Source organism: Passer montanus, unplaced genomic scaffold (genome assembly GCF_014805655.1).
Source record: "Passer montanus isolate IOZ18808 unplaced genomic scaffold, ASM1480565v1 scaffold18, whole genome shotgun sequence".
Classification (NCBI taxonomy): domain Eukaryota; kingdom Metazoa; phylum Chordata; class Aves; order Passeriformes; family Passeridae; genus Passer; species Passer montanus.
In genome coordinates this window covers 7,071,311-7,087,701 of record NW_024365381.1, presented here as the reverse complement: position 1 = coordinate 7,087,701, position 16,391 = coordinate 7,071,311, and the positions used below count along the sequence as shown (strand labels likewise).

The 16,391-nt window shown below is 34.7% G+C and overlaps 1 protein-coding gene across 21 annotated transcripts in view; it reads right to left on the bottom strand.

Moving 5' to 3' along the window:
• The window catches only part of GPHN (gephyrin), a 268,213-nt gene that overhangs the window by 62,142 nt on the left and 189,680 nt on the right, over window positions 1–16,391 (bottom strand). For 11 of the 21 annotated variants that reach the window (XM_039704734.1, XM_039704736.1, XM_039704754.1 and 8 more), the window contains 2 exons: window positions 9,666–9,722; window positions 3,652–3,693 (listed from right to left, as the gene is read on the bottom strand). The exons of 6 other annotated variants lie outside the window; for them this stretch is intronic. In XM_039704734.1, coding sequence (XP_039560668.1) covers window positions 3,652–3,693; window positions 9,666–9,722 — 99 coding nt within the window. The remainder of the gene's footprint in view (window positions 1–3,651; window positions 3,694–9,665; window positions 9,723–16,391) is intronic. 4 more of the 21 variants (XM_039704738.1, XM_039704747.1, XM_039704750.1 and 1 more) reach the window with 1 other exon arrangement.

Genomic DNA, 16,391 nt, shown 5'->3' with positions numbered 1-16,391 from the left:
TGAAATTTAAAGAGAATATAAACTTATATTTTATCATCATACCATTCTAGAGAATTAAAGCTTTATTTCTCTTGACAGAAGGAAATCTCTTTGTAAAGAAACTCACTTCAATTTCACTGAATTGTACCAAAACCAAGACCTCATTACAGACAAGTGGAATTGTAAAGGGGCTGACTGGGGCTAAGAGTGTTTATAATACTCCTATACCATTTTGTCTGCAACTTAACAAACTTCTCTGTACATAAAAGTAAGTGGAAGTTTCTAAAATCTTTCTGCCCATTACTCTCAAATAGGCATCAGCTGACCACATTTGGAGTTCCATTCATCCTACTGGTGACAACAAAAAGGAACAGATTAAAAGAAGCTTTTTCTAATTATTGGACTCTGAGTTGCAAAATAGCCTCTACAAGGATGTTTTCTAAGAACAAAACAGGCAGCAAATTCTATCTCAAATACTTCACAATGCAAAATACACAGGTCCTGTTCGTCTTCTGCTGGAAGATTTTTACTTCTTCAATCAAAGACCTATGTGACAGGAAATCCTTGATAGTAAACTGACTTTTCCTTTTTTACAATTTGAGTTCTACAAGTCCCAGTTAATCCAACTCCAGACCTTTTTCTCAACAATTAAAATAGTGATAAAATTTTATAATTAATCTAATACATTTATTTCCTAAAATGATATTTCAGAAATCATTTATATGAGGTTATCTCTTTCATCTTTCATTGTACCTTTGTCAGAAGGCAGGTTCAGCTGAAATGTCAGCACTGATTCCATTTCTCTTGCCATTTTGTTCCAGATATCCTCTGAAGGTCCAAAGCTATCTGATGATGACTCAGATGCAGAAAATTAAGACGCTCTAAACTTAATGCTTTAAGAATTAAATTAAGAAAAATATTTTTTTGGACTAAGAATCACAGAAATATGTGTGGACACAAAAAACCTCCTTGAGATCCTATCAGAAGTGTGGTTCTTTTTTGACCCTGGTTATGAGACATCATGTAATACATCATTGCTAATTTTCTTCCCATCATCAAAATTACTGACAGGCTTCTGGAGTTGATTTAACAATACTTTAATTTTGGAGATTTTCTATCTTATAATTTAGAAGTCAAGATGTTGTTTACTCATAGCAGCCTTTCCCATTTTCCAAAATAATAGAGGATGATGTGGATCATTGTTTGATATGCATCCTGACATTAAGCTGTATTTTTGAATGAAGAGCCTCTTAAAGATAGAAACTAGACTACAAATCCTTTTTGGATCCCAGAGAACCTCCAATCTCTTCCTGCCTCTTCAAATAGTTACAACTGCCACAGACATCTCCAGTTTCAATTGGTTTATAGCTTTGGATCTCTCAGTGGCTTGAATGTTCTGCTGAAAAACACACAGGGGGTAGTCTGCCACCAGAGAATCATGTATCCATATTTTTTATACCTTGTGCTTTTTATATCTTGTACTGAGTGTTTTGTGAGCATGTAATTCTGATCAGCCACTGCATCACAAGATCTGGTTCAGCAGACAGCCAGGCTATTTGTAGTTCAGATATGACGATCTTGCCTTTGGACAGAGTATAAAGGATGAATTGCTTGCACAGTCTTGCAGTGCAACTTTGATACTTCAGATAACAGATTCTTGAGCACAAACTGTAAAGTAGTGATAGTTTTGGAGAAAGCAAAAAAGGTTTTGGAATCTGATCAAGTAGGAGACCCATATATGCTAACTAGTCACCAGCTGCAATATGTTGGTTTGCATTTCTCCTGAAGACAGTGATCCCTTCATAAAGTGAAGGACAATGGCTGAAGTTGCAGGCAAAGCAAGAAGACTAATTTTCCTGAAATGTGTCCTGGTTTGGGACAAATTTGGAAAGTAACTTCCAAAGGGATGTCTCCTAAAGGGCAAAATTCAGTGGCCCTACCTGCAATCTGTTTGGGAGAAAAAACTGTGTTCTTCTTCTCCCCCCATTTCACTCCAGGAACCAGTCTTAAAGGTGCAACATTTATTTCTGGGCTAAACAGACAAATGGGGATACAATTCAGCATCACAAAGTCACCACAGGACAAAGTGACTTATTGACTTCATCATCTGCAAAAGCATGTTCATAATTGTTGCTGATATGAAGTATGAAATACCTGTTGATCCACTCCTTTTTCTTAATTTCCTATAGATACTCAGAAGAACAGAGTGAAGATGGCTTCATCTTGCACCCATAAGCACTAAACTTAATTGCTCGTTCTGGTGTTAGCTTAGAAAAAAGTGGCTTTGTATGCATGTGAGTCTAATATTCCATATTGGTGTTTTGATGATAATCATGATAAAAACAGTAAGGCTTTCATATAATACAGTGATGAGGCACTAGGAACTGCAGAATACATATCAGGTGCTTTTAAGAACATGTACTTGATTATTTTTAAAACTACTTGTCTTCCAGTAGAGCCAGACAGATCTGACAGAAAAGCAGGTAAGCATCTTTCTTTTTAAAAACTGTTTGATTACATCTTTTGCCTATTCATACACTGAAACAATGGAAATTTTTTATTACTAAGGATAAGGAAGTGCTAGGAATGACTGCTTGAGAAGCTGAAACTTTTGAGAACAAATTACACACACAATCAGCAAGGTACAGGTCTTTCTGCTTAGGGACAAAGTGATTGAGTAGGTGAGCTCTTTATGTTTGCATTTTTTATATTGCTCATGAATAGAACATTCAGATCAGGTCTAGAACCTGGCCCACAGTGTGAGGTAGAGCAAACTATTAACTTATGGGATCTTGTCACCTTTAAGGGATTCTTTTAAAATACAGAAAAAGTAACTATATGTGCTCAAGACTGATTCAGCATAGCAGGAAACCTTAAGTCCATCTTTTTGATACTTATCCATTTATCAATTATAATAATATGCTGAAACCTAATCTTTACACAGCAGGCCATGGAATTAATTTTACAAATTTATAAATTTGTAAAATTTAATTTATAAATTTGTTTTATCCCATGATGTTGTGAATTCTAGTTTATCTTAAGGTATTGCTTCTTTCTTTCCCATTCTAATTACAACTGAAAGCATTTTCATTTTCAATTCTTGTTAAGATGGTACTATACCTCAGCATAGAAGACCATCACAAGGCTGATACAAAAGTATTTAAAATGGTACATGAATTTTGGCAGGTAGTAACCTGAGCCAGAGCACTGGAAATTAATAATGAATTTCTGGTATCATAAAGCCACCTGTATCTAGACAGGTAATTAGCAATCACAACCTGATGGCCAACTCTACAGAGTCCTTCCAGTTTCACTGTCTGTAAATGGGTCAGAATAACAAGTGAACCATTCTTCAGCTTTGACATCTGTAAACTTGTTTTTATGTAATGTCAGAGATAACTAAGGAATTTTTAATGATATAATTTATGTTCATATGCTATGTAGTAGTTGCCTAGCTACTGGACTATACATCATGGTGGTCTCAGGCTGGTACAGTGATTTTAAAACCACGCTGAACATGGTTGCAGATTGAACATGCAAAATCTGCCCCCCCAGCTGATTTTTCCCCACTTGTGCACAGTGCAATGCAAAAAAAAGAAAAAAGAAAATAAAATCAAAAAAGTGTGATGGGTGAGCAGGTCGACTGTGTGAGAGAACACGTGCAAAGTATACCTCAGAAACACTATAGGTGGATGAGCACGAAGGGAGTCGAGCCTGGTTGTGCAGTGGGGAAAAGAAAACATTGTTAAAAAAGAAATGGTGGCACAGTAAGGGTCTCAGAAGGTTTTCTGTATAGGTGGTTCCAGCACTGAGATAGTGGCAGGGGGTTCATGAAGTTTCCATGACCAGCTATTTCAGAAACCTCAAATTTATGCCTTTTAAGGTGGAAGCTTCTTAAAAAAGGTGGGGGGGAAGTACTCTATTTGAATATAATTAAAACTAATGATGAATCTGAAGACAAATATAAATTCTTGGTCATCTAGATATCTGGCAACACTATCTTTAGGACAATAAGGTATTCGAGGATGACACTTTACTGATCTGTTTCATTTAAAAGCATTAGTATTAGAGTTAGAACTCGACAAAGGATACAATCTTATGGGTAAAAACCCCTGAGATGCTGTGAATATCTTTATGTGTTGACATATTCAGAAACAAATTTTGACAAGAAGGTTTTTCTTAATCTCACTGCCCCAAAAACCAGAATAACTTGCAAAGTTCAATGACTAATGGCCAGATATAGGTCAGTAGAAATCTGCAGATTATGCCCCTAAGCAATGTCATGTGTGTGATTCTTGAGGGACTCTGTCCACTGTCAAGAGCTTTCAGTCCAAGTTAACACAAGTTAATTGGTATAGTTTTACTGATGGCTTAAGACACATTTTGCTTATCCATGATAGCCATTATTCCAAACTATTAATCACTCAGATGTAACTCGAGTATTAAAAAAAAAACTTGCCAGTAATTTATAGAAAAATCCTTTCTTTAGGTGAAAATATTTCATGTTTCACTCTGAAGTAGGAGTAAAAGCAGGCTAATAAACAAAATGTAAAAAGAATGGTTCTTATAAATGTACTAAAAATCATGTCTTGATTTTTTTCTGGGGGAGAAAAATTATCAGGGGGAGAATTATCAGAAGCTTTAGCAAAGCTTCCTTAGACTTAACAAACTATACAGCGGTTTGGATACATTTGTGGTAAAGATGAATCCAGTAAGGATTCCCACACAGGTTGTTAGTGGCCACTTGCTGACTTAGGTATATGACGGACTGAGCAGAGGACATAGTATTCATAAGAAGTCTTTCAAGAATATTTTTCCATTTCAAATGTGTATGTAATATTTTTTCATTGAAATAGAAAATATCCCTTCCAGGAAATTTCTACAGTCATATTGGTCTGTGCTAAATTATGTCTCCATTAAATAGACAACTTTTATTGGCATTCTGTATTTCATTTGCTCTTCTTGATAACATCGCTAAGGAAATTTGAATCAGTTCACATCATCTTAAATATTCACACACACTCAGAATTTTCTTCAACTGATTAAATGTTTTCTTAAACTGAGATGTGTTGCAGAAGGATTAAGACAAAAATAGAAAATTCCTTCAGACAAACAGCAAGACTGAAAAATGCAGTTTTAAGAAATCAACTGTTATTCTTAAACAGTCTATTTCATAATTAGAGAAAAAAAAGAAAAAAAGTCCTCTTCTGACAAAGCAAAAAATGTTTCTAGAAATACAGCTTTAAAATCTTCCTAAGAAAGGCAAGGTGTGCTTTTGTTCAGAACAGGGGTGCAGCTATTCACCTAAGACTTTTGGATGAGGCTCTAATCAAGATTTTCATAAATAATGTCCAGCCATTGTTCCCATGGTTTGTCTTTCAACAGCATGGAAAAAACCACTGGCCTCAGTTCTGTAGGTGAGGATCCAAAGAATTCATGATCAGCAAGAATCATCACAGCATTTTTTTACATATCAGCAGCTACATACATAGAAACAGCAATAGTCAGAAGCTTTGGAACTATACTCCACAAATTTTCAACGGCCTTTGAACTCAATCTGGAAAGAATGTCTTTGCAATTCATTCTGGAAAAAAGGTTCCACCTTAATGGTATTGTGCAATAGCATTTTGTTTTCAGTTCCAGGGCTGGCCATCAGATACTACATGTTCCCCCTCCCATACCATTCAATACTTTTGCCACATTGTAGAAGTATCAAAAACCTACATCTAAAACCCTTTCCAAAAGCAGTATGGAAAAAATGAAAATTATTTTTAAAATTAACTATTAACAGAGCCATAATTTTTTTTCTCCAATTGTTCACTATTTCTTCTCTTTGATCAGCCATCTGTATATTGTCTTTTAAAATGCTGTTATCCAGAACATCCATTATTCCTGCATGAATCAGAGGAGCAGTGACAAAGCAGCAAATTTTAGCAATGTGTTCTGCTTGTTTTAGGAGACTTAGAGGCACATGCAGAATATATGGAGTATTTCTTCATTTACTTACTTACATTCCGTATTAACTTGACTGACTTCCATAATGGAGGATATGGTCATGAAATAACAAATAAAGTGGCACAGAGGAACAGGACAATTTCATGACAACTCATGTTGTCATGCTGCCATGGCTAATGTAGTCACAGCTTCTAGTTTGAAATCTTTCCCCATGTGACACTCTGTGAAATAATGTATGATTAGAGCATCTTTTTTTGTAGTACCATGTTTCATGGCATTTTTTTTTCTGGCTTTACATTTATTTTTAAGTACTAAATCAGGAATTTAACAATAAGTAGTGCAAAAGAACTTGCTTTGTCTTGATTGTGTGTTATCACCAAATCTAAAATATGACAGTTTCCCCCAAAACTTTATTCCTAAAAGATCTGCCAGGATGAAGATACTGTCCTTTAATCAAATTTATTTTACAGGAAACTGAAAATGTTAGCAGCTCAATTTCCTTGTATTTGACCTGTAAAATATTATAAAGTCAAGAATTTCTACTTGACAATAAGCAGTAATCAACTGTATATGCAAAAGCACCCAAAAGGGGCAAAAATTATCAAATCATTTTCACTAGAAAAATTATCTTGCACTGTATGACCTTAGTGGATTATGCATTAGAATGGTAGTTCTGAGAATGACAACAATCATAGTGTATGGAAGACACAGAGGACATGAATCTAAAGAAATTACTGAGTGACCCTTCAGTGGACAGATGTGCAAATGGATAAAGTGTTATTAACTTTCACATTTACTCTGCTGCAAACTTTTTCCTAATTTTCATTTTATGCAAAATACGTGGCTTAAAGACACTTCTACATAGAATTGCTGAAAAGCTATTCTTAATTTATGAAGTGAACTACTAAACAAGAGATACTGCTGTCTTTGTTGTTATATTGGATTTGATTTGCTTTATTAAATATTTCTGTGAAAATTGCGTGACTTTTACAGGGTGTCATGACTGATATATTAGATCCTAATTCTTTTTTCACAACTTTTTTTCATTAAAGAACAAATGTGACACAGAAGAAACATGCTGCCGTATTTTTTGCATTAGTCTGCTAAAAAAAAAAGCGCAAAATTTGCATAGCTGTCATTCAACCAAATATTGACCTATTTTGTGAGATAAAACAGGGACCCGAAAAGATTAATGGCAAAGACAGAGGTACATGTGAACCTATATGCTTTTGGGTTACCTTATATCAGCCACAGTTTTTGGTTCAGTTAAGACTATCACTGGCAGAAGGTATTTTTATTCTTTAAATTAAGGCTATATGTTTTATTCATTGCTAAGTTTAATATTCAGGAAACTTTTAGATATGCAACTTTGATTTTGGAAAGGAATTATTTTTTAGTTTCTTTAAAGTCAAGCAGTTTGATTAGCACTCATTAAAATGCAGGAGGATATTCTTTACAACAAACTCTGTCAATCAGGTCAGGTTTCTCACATACATTAAAATGAAACTACAGCTAGAAAATAAAGAAAACACAAAGGAAGAAATAGAGAGAGAAAGGAAAAAGATGGAGATGAGAAGACAAACCAACCAGATTTGGTGTTACCAGGCAGCAGAAGTTTTTTAAAAAAATCAGATCACTGAGTGAAACTGTACATTTACTCAGAGCATCCTTTGACATTGCCTTCTGGGTGATCTCTGAGCTCCTCCAGCTTTTGATGGAGCTACATGTAAACATCAGAAAATGAATTGACAAAGCAACCTGTTCTCTTGTCAAGTTGTTTTTCCTTAATTTTTCTTTTGCTCTTTGTTTTTGTGGTTATTTTTTGTTTTGTTTTTAATAAACCATAGCATAATACATTTCTCACTGCCTCTGCCAAAACATTTCAAGGCATCAAAGTGCTTTGAACAACACAGACATACAAGGCTCAGTCAACTTGGAATCTGGATGCAAGATATCTTTGCTTAACATGGCTCTTTTTTTACTACAGGCAAAAAAAAAAAAAAAAAGAAAAATCAAGGGAACTATAAAGCTACTGAATTTCTGCTATATTGTTGGGGGTTTTTTTGCTTATTTATTAGTAAGGCTATTCTAGAATTTATTTCCATAAAATAATTTTTATGAAAAATATTTTATTTAATAAAACACATTTTATTATATTAAAATACAATATTTAAAATATTATTTTTATTTCCATAAAATGAATATGTTTGGGATCCTCAATTAGGATTTCCCATTTTCTATAAGGAAGATTTTCTGTCTACATATATATTTTAGGTCATGGCATTAAATCAGATAAAGAAATATTAATTCAAAATGAGCTATCAATGGGTCTTCATAAAAACAGGTGAAACCCACCATCTAAATAAGCTACATCTTCTGCCTATATGCATGCATTATGCATCTAGATCTGTATGTGATGACTGATGCCTCAAATTGCACGGTCACTGCAATCATGAACAGAATTTTCAAAAACAGCACAGAAGCTGTGGCTGTCTTGTATTTTTATTCATATGAATTCAGTGGTCCTGAATGTCTCCCCTGAAACAGAGCCTCATTCATGTACACTGCTCTTCTCATCTACACTGTAATTAAAACATCTTCCTAAAATACAGGATGAAAAGATAAAGCCTCACAGACAGTGAGGAATGCTAGAGATGCCTCTAGCTAGAACTTGTATAAACAAGTAGCAACTGGCTTCTTTTTCCATTTAAATGGAGGCATTACTGGAAAGAGGTGCATAATTAATCCTTTCCCTCCCCTTTGTGCTCAGTGAAATAACATTGTCACAAAGAGTAGCTGTAGAACAGTGTTAGAGAACAGAGAGGATGGCTTGTCCTGGAACAAATGCAATACACTTACATACAAAACCAAAACAAAAGATCATAAACCAAGAAGACAGGAAAGGCAAGGAAAATACAGAAGAAAAAAATAATTAGTGGTTGAGAAAGTGCTAAAAGGAAATAAAGTAGGAGAAATGAGAAAAACTGGATAGCTGAAATAGAGGCAACTCTTGAGATCAAAATGGCTTGGACTGCATATGATCAGCATCTTGGTTCAAAACAATTTATCAGGATGTAACACTGTTTGGTGGGTACTGGTTTAGATATCTGCCTGTTCTGTTAAGCAATCTCAATATTTGTGTATGTTTATACAAAATTAAAAGGCAGAAGATACTAACTATCAGCAAAACAGTGGCTCCATTCTTATTAGTCTCCTGTGAATATCTTTCATTTGATCTTTATCAACTTTGATTTTTTTTCTAATATAAAGGCTATATACATACGTATTTTAAATATCCAACTCTCTTGAAATGGTCTTTTGCAGAATTAAATGCAGAAAGTGTGAAGACTGTAAAAGTTTAATTATGTTTCAAGATGGGAAGCAGTAGTTTGAAGATGAATAAATCACTTCTCTATGTAACAGGCGGATCAGAGAAGTGGTTTAATCATGATCACCAAATTACAGGCACTTTAAAAAGGTTGTTACTATTTCTCATTTCTAGAGACACCCAAAGCTACCTAACTGGCAGCCTGCCTCCAATAGGTTGTTCTATGTGTAGCACAGAAACAAACAAAATGTGACCCAACAGCAATAAGAATACTGAAATAAAAATGATGTGATGGTGAGAAATGGAAAAGCCCCTTCCCTCCCTCCCCACACCTCCCCCTTCAAAAGGAAAAGTGTAGGCTATAGAAGAAAACTTGCAAAATAAATGTTAGAAACATATTTACTTTGAGGGATCCAACTCTACTAGCAACTCCTTTGCTTTCATCCGGCCGTCTAATTTGCTACAATGGGGGAAGATGGGTAAAAAAGACAGAAGAATAAAGAAAAAGTGAACTTAAAAAAATTTCCACACAATCAGTTAGCAGTACATGCAAGACATCAATTTGACTCTCTGAGACACCTCTAGAGGACAAAGACACAGACTCTAATTTCTGGAATAAATGACGCTATTTCATAGCATTTTAAACTTGCTTTGCTGATCACTTCTTTCTCAGTATATTACCAATCTGGCACATATGTTACATGCTGAATTCACTAACATTTTTGAAAGAATACATGTTACTTATCTGATTTGGATATTAAGAATAATGAAATTCTAAAACTCTAACTGAATAAAAAACCCCCTATACCTTCTATAATTCATATGAGCAGAATATGCTGTAACTGGGAGCCTGCAAGTATCATGACTGATACCTGACAGAATGCAATACAGATTCCTATTGACCCAGGCCTAGAGATTTTAGCCACTGCTGTCAAGATTCCCAGTTAAAAATTATGCTGCCCAACCAGAAAATTTTAATGCCAGACCAATATTAGATTTTTATTTAAAATATTTAAATATCTGTGTATATGACCCCCAATGTCTCCCATCTGATTACTTTTCCTTTATTATATATGTTTTTTCCTAGATGATGCAGAGGATGGACGAAACAAATGAGGTGGCTGCTCAAAAGGCTTCATATTTTTAGAAGCATGCAAAATAAAACATTCATTTACAGCAAAAGTTATTTTCAGAAATTCTTAATCTGGTAAATATACCTCTTTTACCAGTAAAGTGAACATGTGTCATTTGAAGCAGAGAGGAAGAAGATAACAAAAATTATTTTAGTGACAACCTACTAGTCTGAGCCAAGACTGAACTGTAAGTTCTTATTATCTTAACAAAAACAAAATCCCACACAACTGAGGTGAACCTTTTCAAATCACAGTAACTGTCTTTAAGAAAACTCAGCAAGGAAGCCAAAGATTGAATGAACCATGGAAATTCAACTATGCTTTGTGCTCTCTGGAGCACACTAGCAAGGCACAAGTTCAATTGTCCTGTTTGGTTTGCCTGACCCATGCAAAACAGAGAAATTCCTCTTCAAAAAACAGTCAACTGAGTGTTTGGGTTTTTTATTTGTATTTGATTCTTAAGAAAAAAATTCAACTAAACAATATCTTAACAATTTAAGTGTTTAATTCTGATAGGATGTCCATTAGCAAAATACACTGGAAACATTTATGTTAATTTTTGCTTTCCATCCCTGGTCTTACAGCATTAAAATAGCATCCAGTTTGAACTCTCAGGTGAAACACTGTCACACTACTGCTATCATGGGACACCAAGAAAATCAATCAATACTAGTATACAGACCACAAAGAAACAGCCATCCTTAGATAAACTATGTCTCCTTTAGGAGACACATTCATCTAAAATAGTTGTATTTGTATACACATGCAGTTGTAACTGAGTTACTACATATTAGCTTTGTATTTCCTAACTGAGAAAAAAAGAGCAACTCAATTTGGAAAAATATCCTTATCTGAACAAAAAACATTGTATTTAGAGCAAAGATGCTTTCCCCAACATCCTGGTTAGGTACTACCATACCAATAATAAGACACAATCTTGTAGAACTGCAATTCATTTTATCAATTTGAAACTTTTAAATGAATAATAAATTTAGGTTTGTTTGAAAAATGAGAAATAGGAAAAAAATAAATGCTTATAATGACATGGAACTAGGGCATTAAGAAAAGTGCTACACAACACAGAAACTTGAGGAAAAGTTGTGACAGCAATATGCACTGCCCTTAAGGGAAGAAGTTTTTCTTGCATTACTCACCAATTGTAGCTGCTCTAGTTGTTCTGAAGGTCGAGAATTCAGTTAGAAATGAGACTGGAGATATTACAGATACATATATCTAATATTATTTAGTCTTTCTTCAAAATATACGTAGAAATACATACACAATGTGTACACTGTGAGCACTGAAGTTCTAAATGCTTGCATATATAAATTAGAAGGAGATAGTCTAAGTTTAAGTCTTGCTTTACATCCATGGCACAGTTAATATACATGACAGCATGTTTTCTACAGGAATATTGCAGAGTGCAACTTGAATGCTTCTCAAGGGATGAATCAGAATTACATGAGTATTGTACAAGCTATACTATATCTGTTCTGGGAATTAAATGGCGTATTACCAAGAAGGCAAGGGACAGAAAGAATAAAAGCTATATCTTTTTCATGGCAAATACCACAGAAAGGAATTCAGGTGTATCCTTATCTTTCTTTGGTCAACTGTAGGAAGATCTAGAAGTTATAATTAAGAAAATGGCATGGATTATATATTCCTTGTTTTTCAGAAACTCAGCCAACACAAGAACCCCATGACAGATGAACATTGGTAAGTAGAAAAGATTATGATGAAAAATGTGTGTAAATGATTTAAATCAAAAATATCTATGCCACAACACAAGCTACGTAAGTGGATTAAAAAAAATGAGGCAGGAGCAAAACCAAGTCATTATGGGAAAAATGTTACCTGAAAATCCTAAGGGTTCAAAGGTGACAAAGGTTTTGAAGGGTCTGAAGGTGATAAATGAAGATACTTAATGTAAAGAAGGAAGAAGGGTGCTGTGTAGGGAACATTCCAGGAAACTAGGAGAGTATAATGCATTGACAGGTCATAAATGCATTTTATTTACATCCCTTTTTTTATTCACAATGGAATAACAGCAGGGAGTTAACAGCTAAAAATTAGCTACAGCTATCCCTACTTTATATCTGAAGAACAAAGTGGAGTTACAGTTGGAGTAGAATGAGATAGGAAGCCAGTGGAAGAAAACTTAGGAAGCAAGGAAACCAGAACCAAAGAGTGAGCAAAGAGTAATGCTCAAATATGGTTAATGTATTTGTTAGAAGATGAGAGAACAGAAAATGTTTTCTAGGATGTTTTACATATGGTTTCAGTGTTATTCCACTACCTTCTACTTAACAGAGCACATGAAAAATGAACCTGTTATCTTGATTCAAAAATGAACCTCTACTTAACAGAGCACATGAAAAATGAACCTGTTATCTTCATCCTTGATTTACTTCAGAAAACAGAATTTAGAAGACCTAACCTTAAATACATATCTAATCTACCATTTATACTTGTCATAATTGAAGAACAGCTCTGAACAATTACCTAATCTGAGACTCTGTCTTTGCTGGATTTATTGAAACAAACAGTTCCACAACAGGAGGAATAGCCTCAAACATTTAACACTATCCATCTTAGACTCCTTCTCCCTTCTGATAATATATTCTATTTGTGCTGCCCTAAAGTCATTCTGACAAAGAAACTGGAATTTTGCAGGACCCAAGTCTTTCAGAAAAGTGTTTTCCCATCCACATTCACCAAAAAGCCAAACCTCTGTCAGACTTTTTTCCAAAATCCTGGGCAACAGGATTTTGGTTCATTATGACAGGATTGTGGTTCATAATGACAACATCTTTTTGATATGATTAAATTACTTAATTCTGAAATAGAATAAATGCAAAACTCACAACAGAAATTTTTTACAGCAATAGTTTAAAAAGGTGTCAGATACCTTATTTGATTATCTAGGCACGCAATGGTGGAATTATGATAACCAAAAGTAAGATATTATACTACACAGCATCCAAATCAAGTTCAGATTATTTTCTGTACACATCAGAAAAACATAACTGTTCTCCCACTTGATTACTGATGCAGAGATCAAAAATAAAGAATGAATAAAGAAAACCATTATTATTACTTGTGGAATATCATGGAGTCTGCAAAGAGATCTTTTGGCAGGTATGTTATACCACATATCCCTGACAACTTGTAATGACAAGCATTTTCTGTTTCCTTCCACAAACATAGTCCCTGTCAGTTTCTAGCCATTGCCTCCTATTGCATTTAGCTCGAAGTTCCCTTGCTCCCTAGCTGCCTTAGAGGATGTGCAATGGAGAGAATATCCTCTGTCAATACCAATTCATGAAACTTGCTTGCATCATATTTGTCCATGTGAGTCCACATGCTGTTATGAAATATTTATGAAGTTGTACATTCAATGAGAAAATATGACCTCCCTTGCTTTTTCAGTTTTACCTGCCATTATTTCCTTCCTGTTACTGTTTTATCTCAAAGTGCAGGGCATCATGCTGAGAAAAGGATGATCAGTTTTGAAAATCTAGAACAAAACTGCACATGTGATGCTCCTACTTTGGTTCACCTCCTTCAGCAGAATTCCACAATATACCCTGAAATTGCTTTTATTTTTTTTTCCCCAAGGGCCATTCAACTAATCAAGGAAAAATATAGAATAAAAACAATAGGATAAGCTCCAGTCAAGCTTAAAGAGGTGTTTTGTGATTCAGTGAAAAGGTAGGTGGATGTATAAAAAAATATGAAAATGATCCTAAAGATAAATGCATTAAGAAGATAAAAACATTAAACCATATGAGAAGAGAAATTAAATATGAGTCAGCATATATTCAAACAGCCCCCACATGAAGGGGCTCTGAAAGAATACAACATATAAAAAACAGGGATATTTAGAGGCCATCAGGAATTTGTTATCAAAAGCTTGGAGATTTCTCCACCTGATAAAGTGCATTCAGTAAGAGAAGGGGGTCCACTTGATGAAGAGAAACTACAAAAGCTATACTATGCATATTATTATACCATTATGTTCCAAATAAATGTTCTTGAAATCTCTCACACAAGTTCTCACAGAGTTCATATTAACAGAGAAACAGATCTCAAAAGTAACTCAACTGGCAATGATTTCACATCAGCTGGCCAGGAGCAAAAAATCTTATGTATTGGCCAGATTACATAAGGGAGCTGAATCCAAAGGAGATTTACACTTATGAAGATGGAAAATGCATTTTCTGACCCTAAAGAACATTAATCGAGTTCAAGGTATGCAACAAACTGAAAAAAGTGAAGGGTAGTGACATCTAAGTAAGAAAAAAAGAAACTGTAAATATTCCATGTCTGGCAAGAAGTAATTTTAATTAGTGAAGTAATTACATGTTACTTCTGAACAACTTTGATGGTGGGAACAGTGACTGTCAACTTCCAAATATTATCTAATACAATACTGGTCTAGGTGGCATGATTTATAACCCTTACTTGCCTAATCAAGAGTGGAAAATTCTGACACAAATCCAAACTTCAACTTGAATTCTCTTTGCTGCTAAGAATGATGTTCTACATCAAGCGAGCAGTTTCAACTGCTAACAAAGAGCCTAATACATTTTTAATATAGCAGCAAATCAATTTAAGTTAAAAAATGCATTATGTATAACTTTTACATCCATGCATTAAAAATAGATCTGCACTTGACAGTATTTCTACTTCTGCGATTTTACAGCAGGCAAACACCAATTAGAGGGGGCTTCTTAAATAAATGGGGAATATTTCAAACAAAGGGAATACAGGCTCCTATAACAATAACATACATTCTCAACCAATAAACATATTCATGTCTGTGCATTATACCACAGTTTGGCATAGAAGTTTTATTAAGGTTGCTGCATTTTTGATAACGTTAAACAAAAGCGTAATGTACGTGAATGCTAATGGATGCCAATAAAACATCATTGAACACACCATCTCGAATTCTTTTCACACTACCCACAATTTATTTTTTTCTAAATAGGCACTACTACTCACACTGTTCCATGTGCAGATGTAGGAATAAACACAGTGCAGGTGGAACAAGCAATGGTAAAAAGTATGGCAATTTTCTTACTGTTTTCAAACTCGTATCACCACTAGATCAAATGCTCTGTTAACACACATAATGGCAAAGATAATGTAGCCATGCCCTTACACAAGAGACTTTGTACACTGGTAATTTTACACAAACATTGTCAGTTCTTTAAAAATATCTATTGACTTCAGTGAAATTTAATGTTCAGAAATAAAATCTAAAAGTCGATAGGTAAATGCACAGCTAGGGAAAGACAGACTACAATAAATACAAACATTACATAGTGTGCCTCTATTTGTAGCAACTGAATGTCCTAAATCTCATTCAAACTAGAGATCTGGGCATATGAGAGCTTGGTCCTTACTGTCACTATAAAGCGAACAGTTGGACAACTCTCCTGTCACAGCTAAGTTTTGCAAATTCTTCTATCTGCTCAATGCTGCCTTTCAGACACTTCCTACCACAGCCCTTCCTTTTCTCACAATACTGTTGCTACCTCCTGCATCCAAGCTACTTCCTACTCTTCTTCAAACACTCCAAGTCCTGCAGTCTCTGCACTCCAGAGCCACAAACATTGCTTTGGTCTGTATCAGACCTTTACCATTCAACCTTTACATCCAATTTCTCCTCGAAAATTCAGTACTTTCAATCCTCTGATTTCAGACTCATTTGATCATTTTTTCACTGTCTGCTGGCACATTTTCCTCCTCACCTATGCCTGCAGCCTCAGTGATTCTCTAGCTTCCCTACAAAAGAAAGCAGAATTCACACCTCGTGCTCCTGGTAGAGTTTTTCAAAACCCAAACACCTATTCCTCATATCAGAAATCTATCTTGGCAAGCAGGAAAGGTCATATTTAAGGAAAAAAAGGAAAAAAACCCAAACCAAACATTCTAGTCCTGGGTGGTGAAGTTCTGTATTCTTTTTATATACCTTTTCCAAACTG